The sequence below is a fragment of the Durio zibethinus genome, chromosome 4 (assembly GCF_047325235.1).
Source record: "Durio zibethinus cultivar Kanyao isolate XHJ-2024 chromosome 4, ASM4732523v1, whole genome shotgun sequence".
Lineage (NCBI taxonomy): Eukaryota > Viridiplantae > Streptophyta > Magnoliopsida > Malvales > Malvaceae > Durio > Durio zibethinus.
This window is the reverse complement of record NC_143165.1, coordinates 15,571,277-15,592,900: the sequence shown is the minus strand read 5'-3', so window position 1 is coordinate 15,592,900 and position 21,624 is coordinate 15,571,277. Positions and strand designations below refer to the sequence as shown.

At 29.0% G+C, this 21,624-nt stretch overlaps 1 protein-coding gene and 1 pseudogene across 1 annotated transcript; one reads left to right on the top strand and one right to left on the bottom strand.

Annotated features, from left to right (window-relative positions):
- Positions 1-604: 604 nt before the first annotated feature.
- LOC111287796 (putative voltage-gated potassium channel subunit beta pseudogene) lies at positions 605-718 on the top strand (annotated as a pseudogene).
- A 598-nt stretch (positions 719-1,316) lies between these two features.
- LOC111288946 (UPF0481 protein At3g47200-like) lies at positions 1,317-21,363 on the bottom strand. The gene is made up of 3 exons (XM_022879869.2): positions 21,223-21,363; positions 20,847-20,885; positions 1,317-2,865 (listed from the first exon to the last, which is right to left on the bottom strand). The coding sequence occupies exons 2-3, from the start codon at positions 20,856-20,858 to the stop codon at positions 1,570-1,572; spliced, it is 1,308 nt and encodes a 435-aa protein (XP_022735604.2). The 5' UTR covers positions 20,859-20,885; positions 21,223-21,363; the 3' UTR covers positions 1,317-1,569.
- Between the last annotated feature and the right edge of the window lie 261 nt (positions 21,364-21,624).

Sequence of the window (21,624 nt, the reverse complement as noted above, 5' to 3'; positions counted from 1 at the left end):
ATAGTTGACTGTTGTCAGTATGCAAGACATTGAAACCATCAGAGGTTACTTGAGAAAAAATAAAAATACGGCCGTGGCATTGTTTCTGTGACGCTAATATACGTAACATTTAACCGAATTTGCAAGTAATGAATAACTGATTAACGTTTGCTAATCTAAAAATGATCAATTAGCTAAATGATTGATAAAATATCCTTTATAAATCTAAAGAAGCAACAAGTGCATATAAAGGTGCATCATTAATATGGCAACTGTTATTAGTGAGCTTCTTGAGTATCATTTTGAAAAAACTTTGGAAGTGTGTTTACTGGTTCTACAATACACTCCAATAATGCAGTTTGATGCACTTTTATCTTCAAATTCTCGTGAAGTTCTAATTTTATTTTCTTGGTGTTTGCGTGGATATTATAAGTGTTTATTTACTGTTTGTAACTGTAATCAAACTAAATCATAAGTTTTTTTGTATCATTGAGATTCAAGTGTATTTGGTTCTTAACTTTTACTTGGCTTTTAAAGGGTGCAATAGGATTTGATTATTTTCAAGACTGCTACTGCTCGTCTGTTTACATGCAACTAAACAGTAACTTTTGTTTTTCCCGTTCAGATTCAAGAGAACATGAAGGCACTTGATGTAATCCCGTTACTGACTCCGGCTGTTATGGAGAAGATTGAGGCTGTTGTCCAAAGCAAATTGAAGCGTCCAGATTCATATAGGTAGATGCAGGATACCTGTTGGTTCATTAGGATATGTCATTGGCATAGCATTCTTTTAGAGCAAGGTTATGCCCCATTTTCTGTCTTAGTGATTTGGTTTTGTGTTTTGGTACTTCGATCATTGGAACTTCCATGTTTGTGGGAACCTTATTGCTGAGGAAAAAGTGTCCAAAAAAGAATAGGGTGATAAATGAGTTTGGGAACTGGTTGTGATTGCTGGTGGATTAATTGTGAATGCATATGGTTTGCTATATATTATGTAATGAGAAGTCAAATTTATTTATCTTTGGTTTGAATTATGGTGGCTTAAGTAATGCTGCCTTGCTTCTGTTTTGTTTTAGTTTAAAGAGTACTGATCCAATTGCTACACATTCTTTTTTACTTCTTCAATGCAAATGGAAATAGGCTCAGCCAAGTTTAATTGCTGGCAAGGTCAAGCATCAAAGTAGGAAAAAAAAAAAATCCTTTTTCAAATAGATATGGCAATTGAGCAAGTTGGATTGGGTTGCGGCCGGTTATGACAAATTTTTCCTGAGTTTGGGTTGGGTTTGAGAGCTGGACAATTTTTTCGTGAATTTTGTTTTCAAAGCATATATACAAGGATTAAAATTTTCTGCATTTCTAATGGGCAATGAGTCGATATTACTGGAGACAAGTTGTGTTATACAGTAGTAACAAGTCCAAATACAATAGAAATTTCAAACAAGAAACTTCATCAAGCACTACAAACAAAGGCTTGGAAATGGAGTACAGAACAAGGTTACTCCAAGCCGGACAAATTTTGGTTCCGAGTTTCCAGTTGGAATCGGAACTCCATTATTTAGATAGGACATAATATACATAAGCGAGCATACATCAATATTGCTGGACATCTTGTTTTGTGTAGGAGAGAATAGAATACAAAGTTTGCAGCACGGCAAGTAGGAGAAGTACAAAAGCAGCTACAACGGAAACGAGTGGCGCCCATGGACTGTTAAAATAATTACGCTTCAAGTAAGCAATAAATTTATTCCAACGTCGGTATCTATCGCAATACTCGTTCATTTGGTTGAGTACTTGACCGTAGCAGAAATCAGGAGACACAACGACCTGCTTTCCAAGTCTATTAAACATGGTGGCAACTTCTCCGTTGTCACCCAACATGTTCTGAAGGATTCCATGTTGACGAAGTATTTCCACATCTTTTGCAGTGTCAATAAGGAAGTCCATAAATACAATCAAATCAGTGACATGATGTAGAGTTGCGTATGGGTGGAGCTGCTCAAAGGCAATGAGATTTCGGAAGAGACATTCCGTACCGTCTTCTACAATGACGAGAGGGATTTTAATAGTCCCATGTCCAAACCTTATATCGAACAAGCTATTTCCCTCGTCCATTTTGAACTTCATTCCAGCCTCATCGAGCACCGTGGCACAACGTATTAAATTCCAAGGAGGATAGCTTTGTTTCATTTTTTTGTAGGAGTTGGTGGGATCATGATACATGCAGTAATGTTTGAAGTCTAACAGATGATGGGTTTCTTCAATAGACTTCCAATATCCTATTGGGCGCTGTTTTCGTGGAAATATAATGCTGAAGAGCTCGAAAACCTTTTTCTTGAATAAATCTTGACCACAAATCTCAATCATACTGAACAATTCCCAAAGAACAAAGAAAGGAAGTTGATTTTCAACTAATAGCATATCCAAACAGACGGTGTTAGAAAAACTTCCGACCTTGAAGATGAAGTCATTAGGATCCCTCAGTTTTCTGTCTGATTTCATGCGAATTAGCTGAACAATAAAACAGCCATCAAGGAGCATCATTTTAACAAAATCATCTGTGCCAAGACTTACAGGTTCCGCATAACATTGGCGAGCTCTTTCTTCTAATTCTCTCATTTTGGTAACATACTTGGAAACATCATTCTCCTCCCTTTCATTAAGGAGCATTTGAAGATAGTGAATCTTATGCGCTTCCATTGCTTTGAAGTGATCGCTACCATGGTCATGATACGGACCGATTGCAAGTACCTGTGGTTCGTAGGCCTTTTGATTTACCTGACGAAGAAAATTAGGTACCTTGAAAATGCAAGCCTTGTCTAACTTTGGCGGCATACTCCTCAGTATTTCGTTTATACCAGCGGAAACAAGGTCTGCCATTACCTTTGCCTGTCAAATATTGAAAAAACCATATTATAAACAAAATGTTCATTTTACTCCTCTATATTCTGAATATATATATATATATATATTCTACACTGTAATTTATGTTTTTTTTTTTTTAGTACTTCATGTTGAATCTTTATCATTAAAACTAAAAAATCAACACTCTACAAACAGTTACTATTTCCATTTTTTTTTTATACTTGATACTATAAGAATTTGAAACTTTAACATTAAAATTAAAAATCCTACAGTCTACCGGCAGGTCACTATGTTCCATTAGCATGTTGCTTAAGTGATATTTTTGCAATACAAGAAAATTGAAGTTTTTAACATGTCATCCTAAAAGATGAACACTGATGAACTTTTAATAAAAGTTCAATTAGTTATAAAACAACATTTCGCTCATTTTATTTTCAATTATTTTAGCAAGTAAAATTGTAGTAATATTTTCTTGAATTAAAATCTTTACTCTAAGAAGTATTTTCGGTTTTTCGTTAAATAGGATACTCTAGCAATGCAATGACTATATGTTTTAAATAAATCTTTAGAAAAAAAGATTCAGATAAATTTATATGGTATGAGATCGTGGATGGAAATATTGAATTGCTGTTTTATCCAGCAATAAAATGGAGATTTGCAACGATGTATGTTCATCCATCCAGCATTACTGTATTAGCCATCAATTTTTTTTATAAACAATGTCTCAATTTGGAAATAAAAGGAAATGTTATAAGTATTAAAATTTAAATTTAAAATTAGAGATATAATCTTTTAAGAGTGATTGTATAAATCAACTGAATTAAGCTTTATGTTTCATTGGCCATCAAATTTATATGTTTTATATATATGTAATAAATTAAAACTAAATCTTATCATTTTCACATGAACATTTAGTATTGTATAAACCACATCTTATCTAGAGTCTTTCAAAAGATTTCTTAAGGCAAATTTTAATTAAATCGAGTTCAATTATTAATTTAATTATCTTGTTGGATTTAATTTGAATCAGTGCCGATTCAAGTTCAAGTTAAATTTAGATGTGGACTTTATCCAAATTAAGTCATTTTTTAAATCCAATTTTTTAAATAAAAAATTTGCTTTTGAGCTTTTGAATTATTAATTGGGTCCCGTAATTTTTTATCGGGCCTCGAATCCTTGTATTGTTAATTGGGCTTCAAGCCCAACAAAATTTGATTTGTATATTTATTTTATTTTCTTCTTTTCATTTACTTTTGTTTTACTTCTTTTTATTTTAATATTTATTTGTAAAAATTAGAAAACAAAAGATAGAAAAAATAGAAAATAAAAAAAATCTGAAAAACTTTGAAAAATAGGGAAGAATTGGATTAAAATGTTTTAGAAAGATTGAATATTTGAAAATCAAAGAAAAATAAAGGAAAACGAAGAAATTTTAAATTTGGAAAGGCTTGGAGCAAATAAATAAATAATTAACAAATAAGAATTGGATCTTCGAAGGCAGAACTTCAAAAAAATTCTTTTAAAGAAACCTAGATTTTTTGCAAGAAAACTCTTATAAAGCAACTCATTAACAACAAAGTAAACACAACAACTGAAGGAATAAATACAGAACATTCAACAAATATCAGTCAACCACGATACCCAGAAAAATAGAAAAGTAAGGTTTTCTTTAAGGTTTCGCAAGATGGGATTTTTCAGTTTCTTTGATATTTGGAGTTGGCAGAGTAAAGCGGAGAAAGGATTCAAAGGTGGTTTTAGGGTTCTGGATGGCAACAAATAAAGGAGGTGGGTAGCAGAAGTTTTGAATTTAAAACTGGGATCTAGGCTTTTCAGCAAAGGGTTTTGAGAATTTAAACTAGCCAAATTGTTTAAGGAGGTTGAGAAAGTTACAAATGCTACGATTTGAACCCGGAACTAGAGATGCCATTTCTTAAGAGTAGTTGTATAAACGGAGTTAAGCTCTAGCTCCATTAACCATCAAATTTTATGTGTATTATATATAACAAATTAAAACTAATCATTTCCATATGAACATTTGATATTGCAGATACCTCATTTTTTGAGTGGGGGTAATGGTAAGGCGTTTTCTAGAAGTCGACTGGAGCAGAAGACAGTTGTAACCTTCTTCGTAAATAATATTTCACAAAAGTTTCACTGGAGATGGCTGGAAAGAATTTGCGAAAAATATGGAAAGTTGTGACGTGTTCATTCCCCGAAAAAAAAGGAAGAAATGTATGAGAATAGGATTTGTGCGCTATGCATCGATGTACGAACAAGAAGGGCTGTGTCAAATTTGAATGGAAGTTGGCTACTGGATAAAAAGATTGGAGTGAATCTCACTAGGTTTAATCCTAGAAGATCCTTCTGGAAAAGAGCAAAAAGATATAATAATAGTAACGATGGTGGAATGGAGGAAGTATACAAGGAACCTCATAAGGATAACCAGGCAACATTGGATAAGAATCAGGAAGTAAATGCGACTGGCAATCTGTATCCTATATTTAGGTTCTGATGGAAGGAAAGAAGAGCGGATTATCTTCTTCTTCTAGTTGGAAGGGTTTGTCGTCTAAAGAAATAGAGGTTTAGAGCCAAGCTTAAGAAAAGGGAGAAGAGAAACAATACTTAGGTATGATAGATGAAGATAAATTACATTGGCTCAAAAGAAGTATTATGGGCTGATACAGAGATTTGTTAGAGGTAGAAGAAAATTAAGACTTAATTTGGAATGATGGAAGGAATGGTGTTGGAGTAAGCAAACTTTCTGGTCAATCCTTATTGGTTACCTTTGACAATTTTGAGAAATTTAAAGAAAGTGAAAGAGAATATTAGGATGGATTCAACATATGACTTGACAAAATTGAAATTTGGTCTGAGAAAATAAGTTTGCCTAGTAAAAATGCTTGGTTAATGTGCTTAGGAGTCCCCATTCATGCATGGAGCTTGGAGACATTCCAAAATATCGTAGGATGCTGGGGGAGTTTATCTGCATGCAAGATAATATATCTTAGTTTCAGTATTTTGATAAAGGGTATATTCGGATTATGACTAACTTCTTGGAGGAAATTGAAGAGATTGTCCAGTTACAGGTTAGAGATATTTTATACCCAATTAAAGTATCAAAAATTGAATCAAAAGTTAAGCATTTACATCCATGGGAGAGCATATAGAATCAGGTATTAGAAGAAGCCAGTAACAAAAAAGCCTTGGATGAGAAAGTTGAAGTCGTGGAAGCTGAACAGACAAGTGCTAGTAATGATGAAGGTGACAAAAGAAAGAGAAGAGGCTGTTGGGGACATTAATGGAAAAACGACTAAAGTAAAAGATATTGAAAAGAGAATAGTCAAGGAGAAAGAGAAGCCGACATAATGTATGAAACAAGGTCAAAAGAGATTGGGGGATACTCCCAATCTCCGACAAAGAAAGTTTAAATAAAAAAGTAGGATGTACAGAGATGGGTAATGAAGTGGAACGGACTTCAGAGTGTCATAAAAATAGGCCTCAGGTGGGCATGGAAATAAGGTCTTGGGCATGGAAAAATATGGGGTGACAGGACCTAATATTGAGGTAGATAATATAATCTCTTCTGTGGCTGAAACAGAAGAACATGAACAGGGGAAAGAGTGAGAGCAACTTAGAGTAGAGAGATAAAATGGAGGTTCTATGAGGATATAGAAGACCAGTTGCTAGGCAAAGTTAACAAGAGAGGAAAGAAGATAGTGAAGAAGGGCAAGAAAGGAGCTCGAACAAGCAAAAGGAAGGATGGGGGATCACCGATCACAAATGGCTCAATCCCGGATGGGGATTTTTTAAATCGGTTAAGGGTAATATGTGAAGGAGAAAAAGAAAAGGATTTGTTGAAGGAACCTGAGCGACTTGGGAAGTGGCGAAGCAGCTTGGTATTTCTTTTATGGGGAATGATGAAGTGATAATTAGAAGGCTGAAGATGATGGAGGAGGAAGCGAGAGGCAATATCAGATAACTAAGGGCTGGATAACTTCAAATCCTCACTGTTTCTCTGTTTATATTTGATGAATTATAGCGGAGTCTCACGGAATTTGGTGTATGAGAGTTTTATTTTAAATAATTTTGAAGGTAAGGGTCCGGAAGAAAAAAGATAGGATTGCTCAAGAAGTCGAATCTTGAGATGGATCTCTAGCAAGAAACCAAATTGGAGACTTGTGATTTTAGAATAATTAAGAAGATTAGACCTTCTAGCAATTTTGATTGTGATTTCTGCGCTGCTAATGGCAAATCTGGTGCTCTTTTGACAATATTGAAGGGGTATTCCTTGCAAAGACGCTTAGGTGGTCAAAGAGAAGAAAAGATTATGGGAACTTGATAGAAGGGGCTATCGTCTGTTAAACAATTGGTGAACTTTCAGGGCAGTCAGCATATCAATTCGGACAGTCAGATTCGTTTATCATATTTTTGGAAATCCTCCAAAAATGCAAAATTTGCTTTGGCTTGCTTGCAAATATAGTATCCCTCGTAAAAGTTAATATGAGGTCTAGAGGAGTTATATTTGAGGAATGTATCTGGTGTAAATGAAAGGAGGAGGGCTATGTACACATTTTGGTGTCATATTTTTTCTCTTGGAATGTCTGGTGCAGTGTTCTTTGAAGAGGGATTTAACATCTGTGCTTTCGATTTAAGGTGGTGGATGTGTTATATCAATATGAAATAGCTATCTATCATGATCTGGAAAAGGGTAGCTGTCTGGGTGTGGTGAAACTTTTTGGGCATTATGGCTAGCTGGGAATGAGTCGGTGTTCAATGAGAAAGACTGGGCTTGTGAGGAAATTTTATTTCTGATCAAATTAAGGACACTATTTGGGTCAAAACAATTGAAGGCTGTATTAAAGTTCAATGGCGTTGAATTGATGCGTGGTAATCTCGAATCTAAGAGTGGGAGTGCACTAGTCTTGTCCGGGTGGAGATGTTTTAAAATTCAACGTCGTCGGGTCGACAAGGGGTAAACCAGGACCTACGGGTTGTAGAAGGGTGCCTAGAAAAGCGAAGGGAGATAATCTTCTATAGCCCGTTAGACGATTTGTAAGATCTCCTTGGTTCAAAAACAAGGCTTTTGTTGTTGAATTTGGTTCAAAGGAGGCTATAACCGGGGTACGGAAAAACGAACTCCTTGAAATCTTTGGAAGACGTTTGTAGAATTTGACAGTCTTAGAGGTGAAAATTGATTTGTTTACACTTACAGGGGGGTTAATGTTTTTGCTGATTCACTTGCAAAAATAGGGGTTGGTTGTTCTATTTCATAGACTGTGGTCTTGCAGGGGTTGGTTGTTCTATTTCATAGTGTGATTTGTCAAGTGTATGAATTGGTGTATGTCGATTTTCCATTAGGACTCTGTTACAACAAAGATGTACTAAGAGCAGTGCTATGTTTTTTATAATAAAATCTATATATTGGCTGAGGAAAAAAAAAAAAAAAGATGCCTCGTTTTATCTTAAATTTTTTAAAAGGTTTTTCAAGACAAATTTTGATTAAATCGAATTCAATTATTAATATAATTATCTTGTTGGATTAATTTGAATTATTCATTCAAGTTCAAGTTAAATTTGGATCTCAACGTTATCCAAATTAAGTCATTTTTTAAATACAATTTTCAAAATTAAATATTTACTTTTGAGCTTTTGATTATTAATTGATTTCGTATTTTTTTAGTTGGTGAATCATTGAGTTGTTAATTGGGCTCTAAACCTAACAACATTTTATTTATATGTTTATTTTATTTCTTTCTTTTCATTTATTTTCATTTAATTTTTTTATTTTAATATTTATTTTTAAAAATTAAAAAAAAAAAGATAGAAAATAAAAAAAAAATGAGAAAAACCTTGAGAAAAGGGAAGAATTAAATTAGAAAGTTTAGGAAAGATTGAATACTTGAAAATCAAAGAAATATCATGAAGAAATTTTAAATTTGAAATGCTTGGAGCAATAATTAATTAATTAATTAATTAATAAGAATTGGATCTTCCAAGGCAAAACTTCCCAAAAAAAATTCTTTTAAATGAAACCTAGATTTTTTTCAAGAAAACTCTTATAAAAACAACCCATTAACAACACAATAAAGCACAACAATTGAAAGAATAAATACGCAACATTCAACAAATATCATTCAACAACGATACCCAAAAATTAGGAAAGTAAGGATTTCAAGGTTTCGCCAAATAAGATTCTTCAGGTTCTTTGGTGTTTGGAGTTGGCAGAGTAAAAGGGAGAAAGGATTCAAGGGTGGGTTTATTTGGATGGCAACAAATAAAGGAGGTGTGTAGTAGAAGTTTTGAAATTAAAATCGAGATCTAGGGATTTCAGCAAAGGGTTTAAGAATTTAAGCTAGCCAAATTGTTAGTTGAGAGGATTTAAAAGGGTTTTTTTTTATTTTTTGCTTTTCTTGGCGATGATGCACGATGGCTTACAACAACAAATGACAGTGACAATGGCGAGCCATCATCTTTTTCAGGTTTAGTTGTTTGTCGGCAACTTTGCTCAAGAGGAGAAAAAAAATATTAGAAAGATCTTCATGCAGCCATCCTTAACATATAGCATGCATTAGATTTGAGATTCAATCCCAACATATGCAATTTTTTATTTTTTAATATTTATATTTATTTTATATAAAAAATATATATTTTATTTATTTTATTTTTAGATGAATATTTATATTTATTTTCATATTCATATGTGTTAGGATTATTAGAATAATTTTTAATTACTAGTAATGAAAGTATAAAATAGAAAATATCATTGAATTAAATCATTTAAAAGATTTGCATCATTACATTTTTTTATCTTATACATTTAATAAAATTATGAAAATAAATGGAGATCTAATCAATAATGAAATTAAAAAAATTACAAGTAGTAATATTTTTTAAAAAAATCACTAGGTAAGGAATTTTCTTAAAATCTTACAAAAAATTAAGGAAAGATTTTGAAAATAATCCAATAAAAAGTTTTTATTTACTTTTAATAAAATATTTGATAATTAATTTAAGAAATTTTATTTGGAAAAATAAAGATAAAGGTAGTTAAAAAAAGGAAAAATAAAGGTTGAAAATAAAAACAAAATAAATTTTTTCATAAAATATTAAATTAATTTGATGACGAAGCTTATTCAAAGAAACAGATGGATTTTTTTTAATATTCTTAAGGTGAAATTTTCCTAAAAATTCTACTAAAATGCTAGAGAAAACCTTAATGTTTACAAATATTTTAAATAATGAAATATAATCAAAAGTAAAAATCATTTAACTAGGACCTTTTTAGGATACCATTTTAAGATGAGTGTTAAAGAGTTGGTAATACCTTATCCATGCTAATTAGATTCTCAAAACTATTATATAACATCGATCATAACTTATTCTTTTAAGAAGTCTTAGTCAATATTAGGATTTCTTTAAAATGAATAGATTCAATTTGACACCTAATCACATCTAATAAAAATAAATTGATAGTGACTCTATTTTTTGTAAACTTGCATGTTATGACAAATATCTCCTTATTAAAAAAAGGCGAATTCATATCTTTATTTTTTTCAAAGAAAAAAAAATCTTAACACATTAATTAGAAGTATTAAAGGATCAAAATTCACTTATTTTTTTAAGCTATAACCAATTATTAATGACTTTAATAGATTACAAAAGTTAATATGATAAAAGAAAGAAGATGTTAGAAAAGTTTAAAACATAATATAATTCCTCTATAAAAAGAATTGTTTTTACACAAAAATTAAGTACCAATCATTAAATGGTTAATACATAGCATTTGGATGGAGACTTAAGGGTTTAAAGTCATATAATGTGTCAGAATATTTTTTATTCAATAGGTAAAAATGGGTAGAAAGAAATCGACTACTTATGGAAATCAATTAAGATGATAAAAGTTTGCTATGAGTTAATGTGGCATGGTAGATGAGGTTCCAAATTTCTTGCAACTACTTTTAATTAGACTTAAATAAAGTTTTGAGGATTAAAAGGAGTTGAAAATGCAAGACTTGTTCAAGGCAAAGGTTATTACAAGATGGTTGGGAAATCTTACAAATTAGCAATTACCCATGATTTTTTTTTCTCAAAATCAATAGTTGTTGCTATTAAAGAGTCAAATCTACCAATGAATCTAATTAAAGTCTAATCAACGATAAACACATGGTAGATATAAAGCTTTCTATCATGATAATTCTTTATATAAGTGAGAGCTTAAGTAGGCAAACAACTTTTAGCCAAAAATAGATTGATAAGTGGCATAGAGAAATTTACAACCTTGGAAAAACCTTAGTAGAGGAAAGATTTTGACTAGGCAAACACTTGAACATCTAAATGGTGTAATTACTTGCAACAATAGAGGAAGACTAAGTCAATCCTATGTGATCTTCTAACAAACCCATATAATTGAACTTAAAACTACATTTTAGGAAGATGACACTATCTTGTACTAAAATTTTAGGTTGTGATAAGATGTTACAAATAGACATAGTGATCTAATGATAGATATGAAAAAAATGACATGTAGCATGACCCTATTAAATCAAGAGCTCTATGTACCAATATTCAACCAAAAAGCAAAAGCAAAACACAATTTAAATTATTTTTAAGCAGCTTTTATCTTTCGTCCTTAGCCTTTATGGCTAGTTTTGTTTTAAACTTTCAAGAACATTTCTCTAATCTTTTTCAAAATTTGTTTTCAACAAACCTTATTTGTTATTTGATGATTATTGTAAGCTCTATGAACATTTAATCAATCAATCATACAAAGACCAACACATTAGCTTTTATATTCATGCAATTTTTTATGTTTAAGTCCTCATTTGCATAAGCATTTTTCTTATTATAATCTCATTTAGTTAAAAATTTGTTTGTCGATTTGTTACTTTATGTTTTATTCATTATTGTGGCATTTTTATCATTCTTGATGTTTTAAGCATATTTTCAACTTCAAAAATGACTCTTGCTCGAGTCATTCTCTAAGGTTATAAAACATTGATGTAGGAACAATTTTTTAATTTAAGCCTACTAAATCATCCATACAAAGCTTAAATTAATGAAGGATTATCATACTGTCAACCCAACATTTTGGTCCAACAAAAAGTTTACGCCTAAACCTTGGTTAAAATTTTAGAATAGCCAACCACCAAATAAGATTTTTTTTTTTTTCAAGACTAGCCAAATCATTTGAATTTGATGCCATAATTGATGTGAAAATTTGTTATTTGAAATAATATTTTAAACTTCAAAGTTTTCAAATATTCTAGCTGTTGTATTTGACAATTGAATTCCAACCCATTTTTTACCAGATGGGAAGGTTTATTTTATCTCCTAGTTTGATATTTTGGTGCTATACATTTCAAGACCCATTTCGAGCACATGGATGTTCTCTTCTGCCAGCACAAAGTTAAAATTTTGGAATCTTGTTTTTAACTTGATTTTCTAACACATGGGAGCCTCATTCCAACCATTATGCTTTGTTTATTAATTATTTTGTTTTCCGTTCCATAATTGACAGCTTGTTGTAGTGTTCTTTCAAATTTTTTATTCTTGAAAGGTTATTCCAAGATCACCTATAAATAATCTCATTCTATAATGTATTATGTAGAGTTATAGAAGTGTGATTTGAAGTTAATAAACCTTTTTTTTTTAATCTTAATTCCATATCATTTAGGTGGATTTTCTTAAAAGTGGTGAGTTTTTAAAACTCTTATCTTTTTTTAGCCATAAAACTATTTTTTAGGATGGTGATTTTTGAATCCTTATGATGTGGTTATCTTATTTTACATTTTTTGGGTGGTGAAACTATATCCTCAAGGTTGCAAGCTTATTAATTTTTAGTTAATTTTTAGTGAGTGCATTATTAAGGGGGTTTATAATCAATTAATCCTCTCGATTCTGTACTAGTAGTCCAATCCAATCTAAGGTACCTTTTAGTCAGGTTTCTATTAACCATTTTATTTCAAGGTTAGAGGTGACTTAGGTCATATTTTGTTATTTTAGATCAAAATATAATTAGCATGCCTAACAAATTCTAATGTGGTAGAATAAAAACCAATATCTTTGTTTGACATGTATGGTGCAATTAAAAATGATAATTTCACCTGTATCCAATGGGTAACATATTTTATGATCCAAATTGGTATGAGAATTAAGGTTATTTTTTACTCGATTATCCTAAACAAGTAATCAGATGCGAGTACATCTAGGTTAGGTTCAATCACCCAATACATAACTAATGTCAAAAAAACCCTAATTGCTTTTATTATAAAAAGTGAGTGACAGTGAAAATGATTTAGAGATACTTTTACATCGCTTTGCCTAACAAGATTATCGCTTTTCATCACTCTTTCCTCTAAACTTTAGTCTTTTAAATTTATTTCTCTCTCTTTCAATTGATCAAATTTTAAGCTTGGTTTTATAATTTCCACTCAATTCAAATTCTGCAATCATCACTATTATTTACTTTGATTTGTTATGTTTTTGCTGACTTAAAGATAATTTCAGATTTTTTATGTCTCCTAAGATTTGTATTTCTTTCATTTTTGAATTATCTTTTTATTTTTACGCAAGTTTCCACCTATTTTGCCAAGAAAATTGTTATAGCTTTTCATTTAATCTCAATCTAGCATTTAAATTTCTTTGCTTACTGAAATTTAAAAAAAGATCACATTTGAAAGTAAGATTTTTGTCCAATTCTCTACTTTTTGCTATTTGAATTATAATTTATAGTCAAAACCCCATATTCATTTTACTCCCAATCTTTCTTGTAAAACCAATACTAAAGGCTTAAACATATGCAAGTTTTGATTAAAACCCTAATTTTTTTGGTTGCAAACAAATTTATTTTTTTACAAATATTTAAAAGTAATGGAGTTTAAACGTCAAAAGTAGAATTCTCCATTTCTTTTGCTATCTTTCTTACTTTTAAAATTATTAAAGGTTTTTTATAGATTGGTTAATATTCCTTATTTTTTATCTTTGAAAGACATTTAATTTAAACCATAGAGGTGTTTTTATTCTTTAAGTTGAGGATTCAATTGTTGTTTTTCTGAGCTAATTAATAATTTTTAAATGTTTTAAGTTTTATTTAGGGAATTTAGCTTGATTCTTTAATATTTAAAATGGGTATGATAGAGTGAAATGATGAATCCATGTTAGATGGTATGCTATAATTTTCTATTGTTTGGATAATTTGTATATTGTTGTTGATTTTTTAACAATGTAAAAGTATAATCACAATTGTGTCTATATATATATATATAAACTTCTTAACTATGCTTGCATAGTGACTATTTTGTTTCAAGTACTGCAAAGATATTTCTTTATTTTGAGTTATAAGTCAAGTTTAAAGTACTATAAAGTTACATCTAACACTCTTAATTCTTATCACTTATAGTTGTAGGATGAACTAGTGAATTCTTTAAAATGGATTCTCTTATAAATTCTGCATCAAACATTGAATCACCATTTGGTTTCACTCAATCTTCTATAATAAATGATGGACCTTTTTCATAATGTTTGCATACTGTTTTCTTTGTTTAAAGTATGTAAATATGCTTTTTTATTTTGAGTTATAAGTCTAATTTGAAATATTACAAAATTACATCTAACACTCTTATTTCTTATCATTAGTAGTTATAAATTGAACTATTAAAATTTTAAAATCCATTGTTTTATAAATTTTACACACCAAACACTAAATCGTTGTTTGATTCCATTCAATCTCTAATAGTAAATTAAAAAACTCTTGTTAATAGCCTTTTTACTTTGATGAAAGAATGTACCAATAAGTGAAGTTAACATTTTTTATTTATAATGATTTAAGGAGTCAGAGACAAATGAAATAAATAAGGCAATTTGTAAATTTTGTGAGATACAGTTTTTGAATTTTAGTAAAAATTAGATGAAACACTTGCATGACCATTTCAAAAGTTATCTTAGATAATTTGATAAAGACACAAAGTAACAAATCTTTTTTTAAGAGCAAAATAAGAGAGATTGATCTATAAAGGGTTCTTGTTTTGACTAAAAGAAGTTTAAGAATGATCTTGCTAGAATGATTATTTTACATGAATACCCATTGATCATGATGGAGCATCATAGGTTTTACAAGTTTTTAGTAAGTCTTTAATTTTTGTTCAATATTCTATCACATACTACTATAAAGAATGGTATAATGAAAATACATGACTATGAAAAAACAAAGACATTAAGCTTGTAGGAATCTAATAAAGGTAGGATTGCTTTAACAATTGAAACTTGGATCGCTTCTAATAATGAAAAGGGATTCATAGCTTTAACTTCTCATTTGATTATGATATTATTTCACCTAATATTGATAACATTTATGAAAGTATTGCATTTTAGAGATCATCTTCTAAAAGAAAGCAAAAGTTTGATAATGTCGCATAAATGATAAATATTAAAAAATTAATGTTTCATTGTAAAAATTGTTGACACTTAACATATTTGATGCTTACTATTTCTTTATGTTTCAAAGATATATTATATCATTAAATTTTCATGAGTCATCATACATATATTTTTCAACTAAAGAGTAATGGAAGTTAGCACAAGAGATTGGTAAGAAGTTTATGGTGTTTTTACATTGTGACTGAAATGTATTATGAAACAAATTACCCTAAAACAAAAAATTATTTCCTAAACATTTATGAAATGAAAGTTTCATTGATAAAATGGCTCACATCTCTTAATGAAATGATCATTTTATGGGTCAAGACATGCTTATTAAATTTAAAAAATATTGGTTTGTCATTTATGGTATCATGGGGATTATTACTATTTTAGATCCAAATTATAAAACAAACTTGTTGGAATATTATTTCAAAGACCTTGAATGCATGGAACCTGTTATAAAGATTAAAAGGATATATTATGATTACTTGAATAGTACAAGGTTAAAAATGATTATGCTACTTATGAAATAAAAACTACATTGAACACTAGCAATTAAGATTTTTTTGGATAGTTTTGATTAAAAAGTAGCATTGATAATGACATGTATTTAAAAATTGGGATAAATTATTACTTAAAAGATAATGTGTTGCTAAGGAATATGGATTTTGACATATTGGCTTAGTGAAAGATAAATGGAATCAAGTATTCCCCTTTTATAAGGATGCCGAGAGATCTTGCCATTTCAATACCTATTGTAACTTTCGAATTTGCATTTAATACAAATGGAAAATTAGTGAATCCTTGTCATAATAGATTTCATCCTACAATCTTGAAAGTGTTAATATATGCTTAAAATTGGTTAGTGAATGAGATATAATGTAATATCACTTCTTTGTTAGTTTTTGTTATATTTTGCATACAAATATTTTTCTTGCATTTTTTAAAATAAATACATATCTTTTATGTTGTTTTTTTGTAGCTATCTACCCAAATGAAACAAAAGTATGTTTTTTCTCAATTGAAAATGATGAAAATGTTATTGATGTTAAGAATATGTGTTTTTAATATTTTTTGAATGTTGATATATAAAATGAATCATTAGATCAATAATTCATTTTTCATATATAATTTTATTGGCTAGCAAAATTTCAAGCGATGAAGAAGTTTTTGACTACAAATATTTTTATTTTCTATTATTTATGTTGAATTTTGTTTAATAATTTGTGATTTATTATGATGTTAGAATATTTTTATAATATTTTGTGATTTATGATGATATCAAAATATTAATATTTTAAAGGTTTGTGGGGTACGATATTTTTTCGAATTGTTATATGTTCATTTGTAATGTATTTTATTTTATTTTATTATGCTTTTAAGCTATAATCAAATATCAAAGGTGAGTTTTGTTAATATATGTTTATAAAATCCATTGGTTGGTCAAAAAAACATTATCATAGTTACACTTATATCACTATGTTTTGGTGATTAAAGGTTTTTTTTTCAATTAATATAAAAATAAAAAGTTATTAAGTACTGATTAGATGAAACTCATGAAACTCAATGGCCTCACAAGAGAACTATAAAGGATTGTAATTATGAGATCTTCATGCATCAAAATCATACACCTAAACTGTACCTAATCATTGTATTGTTGAGACAAAATATCAATAATGCTCAAAGATTTGTACATGTTAAGCCTTCTTATTTTGGGAATAAGTAACCAATATCATAAGTTAAAGTATAAGAATACTTAGGGATTAACATATAGGTGTTTGTTAGATGTAAGTTCACTAAACTTGATCATTTGAGAACTCAATTTGGTATTTAACTCAAGTGTTTATGAAAATATTCTTATTTATAAGTTGTGTAAATAGTTATTTGACTTGTGACACCAGATTACTTTATATGTGAATTATCATAATTTGATTTCACTTACATGAGTTTAAGGTCAAATGCCTAAAAAATATGTTTTTAGGTATAATATGAAGCATGCAAAAATTGATGAGTGGTTCAGAAAGAATATATGCTTGAAATTTTGTACCTTAACAGAATAGGTTTCAAAAAGTTTGGGAAACCTGAATCAAATTGATGTAGTACTTATGCATTAAAACTGATTTTGAACCATTTTGGAAAACTTTTACTTCAATTTTTTATTTCTAATTTTGAACCTCATAACTTTTTAAACACTTGGAATAATTGGAAAAACTTCATATTGTTGGAAAAAAAGTTCAATTCCTATATATATATATATATATATATAATAAGCTTAAATGTGATTAGTATTAATTAAGATATGATCAAAATACAAAGCATATCCTAAAATCTGATATACTTTTAGTATTTTTGGCATATTTTGTAAACTATTAAAAACTTTTAAGTAAAATTAGTTTTATTAGAATCTAGACTCTAAGCTTTTCAATAATATAAAACTAACTCAATTTTGACATTGGATGAAAAAGTTATAGCCATATGAATTTAGGTTTGCGATACTAGAATTAGAGTGTCAAACAACAATCATAAGTGTCTATTTGGCCTACCTTACTTTTAACCAATTTTTATGACAAACCTTTTTGTTTTCAGAATTTATTTTCCCAAAACAATATTACTAGCTACTAATTAAATTTCTAAGAGATAAATATTTGAAATAAATCACACATAAAGATAATTTGGTTGATAAATGTGATTTTTCATTTGATAATTAATCTCTAATTAATCTCTAGAATTATTTATTTTATCTAATAAAAACCAATCCTCATCTCCAAAAGTCAACCCTTCACTATAAATAACCTCATCCAATTTTTCATTTAATACACCTTAAACACTTCTTTTTTCCTTCTCTAAGAAACTTAATTCTAAGATTCCCCAAGATTTCCCTTAAAACCCTTTCTAAAATCTTAAAAAAATCTCCTTATCTTTCATATGTTCATCTTGCAAAAAACCTCCCTCAACCATCCATAATGATCAAAGTAACCTAAAACCTCAACTAAAACTTTTATCCTATCTTGAACCCCTGCTAGTGATTTGCTAAAATCTTTAAAAACCTAGTTTTTGCCTCTAGTCGATCAGCACGCTCATTGGTCGAACAATTTACACACCAAGCACTCCACCACTTTTATTTCACTTATCTTTTTTATATCAAGCCTAAAACCTTGCCTCCATAACTCTAAGCATACCATTTACCTTATCCAAACAAAACTCCACCCTAAGAGTTTTTGTCTAATCAAAACTTTGCTCAAAGAATTTCAATCTAATCAAATCCAAAGAATCAATAAGTATGATGGAATGAAAGTTTAGTCAAATTAGAAGTATCAACGAATACGATGAAATGAAAGTTCAGATACCTAATTATAAATTTTATTTCTTTAAGTACCAAACTGACAAAAAAAATATAATAGAAAAGCTATTTTTTATGTTTAACCTTTCTAAAAACAATAACCAAACATGGGATAAAAATGCAAACAAGTAAAGAATCAAAGCTTTGTAAATGTAAAAATCAGTAATATTTTTTAACAAAACAAAGCCATGAAACTACAATGTGGATCATCAGAATCATTAACAAAAAAGAATTAAAGTTTTAATACGAATCAATGATTTTTAAAACTAATCAAGTCTCTTCACATCTTAAGATTAGTGATGAAGATTGATAGTATAGTATTTAGAAAAGTGAAAAGAAAAATGGTTTTTCAAGGTTCGCTTGGGTAGGGATCTAAAGAGTGAGAAAGAGTGAGAGAGTAGATGCAAAATGAGAAAAAAAATTTTAGACACTTAAGACTAAGTGAAAGAGAAAAAAGAAAGAGAAAAAGAACAAAAGATGTAAATATAGGTAAAGTTGTAAACCTAATATAACATTATATATGTTAAGCATAATAGGCAATTGTCTTAGGTTAAGGCATCTTAATTGTATTTTAAAAATTGATCCAATAAGATTGTGAGGTGATCTGTCATCCCTAAGTATAGGGGACAAGCCATTGATACATTGAAACTTAGTAAAATCATTCACTAGGTAAATTAGTTAGTAAGAAAACACCCATATAAAAATGAAGGATTGTATATGCTTAAAGTTTCCAAGAGCACAAAGGTTTTTGATCACTTGTTATAGTAAAAAAAATTAAATTGGTCACAAGTTGTTACACCTAAAGAGCTAAAAGGAAAAAGGTACTGTAGATTTCTTGATTCATGAAAACAAGACACAAATATTTGTATTTTATTTAAAAATTTTTTGTAGGATAAATTAAACAAAAAGTCTTAAATTTTCAAAAGCCAATCAAAACAAAAATTTGAATTAATGCCAATCATTTTCTTATAATAGTTATGGATATGAGTGTATTGGATCTATCTTCTTTGCTTGAGAGACCAAGACCAAGCCAAGAAGCAAAAGAGATTATTGATCCTCAGATAGAGATCTTAGGCTGTGGATCAAAAGGAAAAAAAATAGATTGATCAAGAAACACACATGTCTATCTGAGAAAGCCATCTAAAAAAAAAAAAGCTTGGGGTAGGCTTTGAAAATAATAAATTTGTCATTTGTACATGCTTTCCCTTGAAAGAAGCCTTGTATGGTGAAACCACCAAATAGGTCATTAAATGAAAGGTTATGAGCACAAGAAGTTCTTAAGGAAAGAGGAATTATTAAACTTTAAAATGCATATTGTTAAAGAAAGGTGTCAAACAAAGAATGGTAAAATGAAAGTAGAATAAATTCATAATGACAATGAAATTTATCTTCTATTATTGTTTTTCCTTACTAGATTCATGACATCTTAACACCAACTTGAGTAGATGCTTACATGAGAAAAAATCATTTATTTATTAACTTGTACCATGTAAAGTTAAGTTGTCTTTTATTTTTTTCCAAACTTTGTTATTCCTAAATCATAATAGTATCTCAAAAAAAAATTTTCTTCATTTTATTTGGAATTTTCAATTTTTATTTTTCCTTTTCATTATATGGGTTTTTTATTTACTAAACTTATTGTCATGGCCTTGACTCAAGTCTAGGATGTAACAATCATCATTAGGTGATGACCACTACCATCGTAGTCGCAAGGTCCAAATTCATAATATTAACTTTGAAAAGGTTAAATACAATACTAGCTTGTAATACCATTGTATTCATCTCCAATGATAGGGCAACAAGATTTAGATTTAATGGATACAACAATTGTCACCTAGTGGCAACATCTAAATTCATAAATTTATCTCATAAAGGCTAAAAACAATTCTAACTTGTAATACCATTGTATCCATCCCTAATGGCAAGGTTTAAACTATATATATTTAGATTCAATAACAATTTCATTTCATTTCAATTCACATATCAAATTCCAAAACCATGATAAAGAGCATTTCTCAAAATTATTTTTAGTTCGTACATTATTCTCCAAGTATCATTTCAAGACAGATTCAAAATATAATAAATCATCAATTCATAGCTTTCAAATCAATTTTATATTTATAAAATATAAAATAATTCATACGAAAACAAAATTTCATATAAAAATAAACAAAATCATATTTGACTTATTTTAACATTATATACTTATACATTTATAAAACAATCAAAGATTCAATAAGCCACTTACTTGATTTGCCATAATATCACACGTTGATTTCTTGATGCACTACAAGAATTTAGAAATCCAATATTTACAACTATGTTTAGTAACCAATCACATAATAATTAATTAATTAATGATTATGTTAGCTTTCAATCAATCCTAAGTCATGATTATTTGATAGATGTAATGGTTATTATGAAAAAGAGTTTAAACTTCCAAAGACTAATAAGAAATCTGGTATATAAAAACTAAATGCTAAACATTAAAAACTTAAATTTTTACATGGCTATAATTTACTGAAATTATAGCCTACATGTTGTAGATACTAAAATTTTAGCATCTAAAGAAATTAATTTCACACAATAAAATATATACTACTCGAAATAGATATCACACTTACATTTCAAAGACGTTTGGTTCACAAAATCTTTGATTACTACTTTGAATGTTGAAGATATTTTTGAGTTTGTTGGGATTTGGTTTATTTGATATGTTGCATGTTGATAATGTTTGATTCCAAATTGTCAAAAATTTGATTGGAAACCCACATCTATTCCCATATTTGGTTATATTTTATTCTTAGAAAAATGTGAATTTTCTTCCTTTTATCCCTTACTCAAAATTTTCTTTGGTCCATAATGTCCTTGTAATAATTGAATGAAAAAAATATAATAAATAAATAAAACTTAATTTCCACATACCCCAAACTTAAAAGTTTTCTTCTTAGTTTTACAAATCCCAACCGCTACAATATATTTTCTCATTCTTAAAATGGATATTTTATTATATATTGGAATTTAAA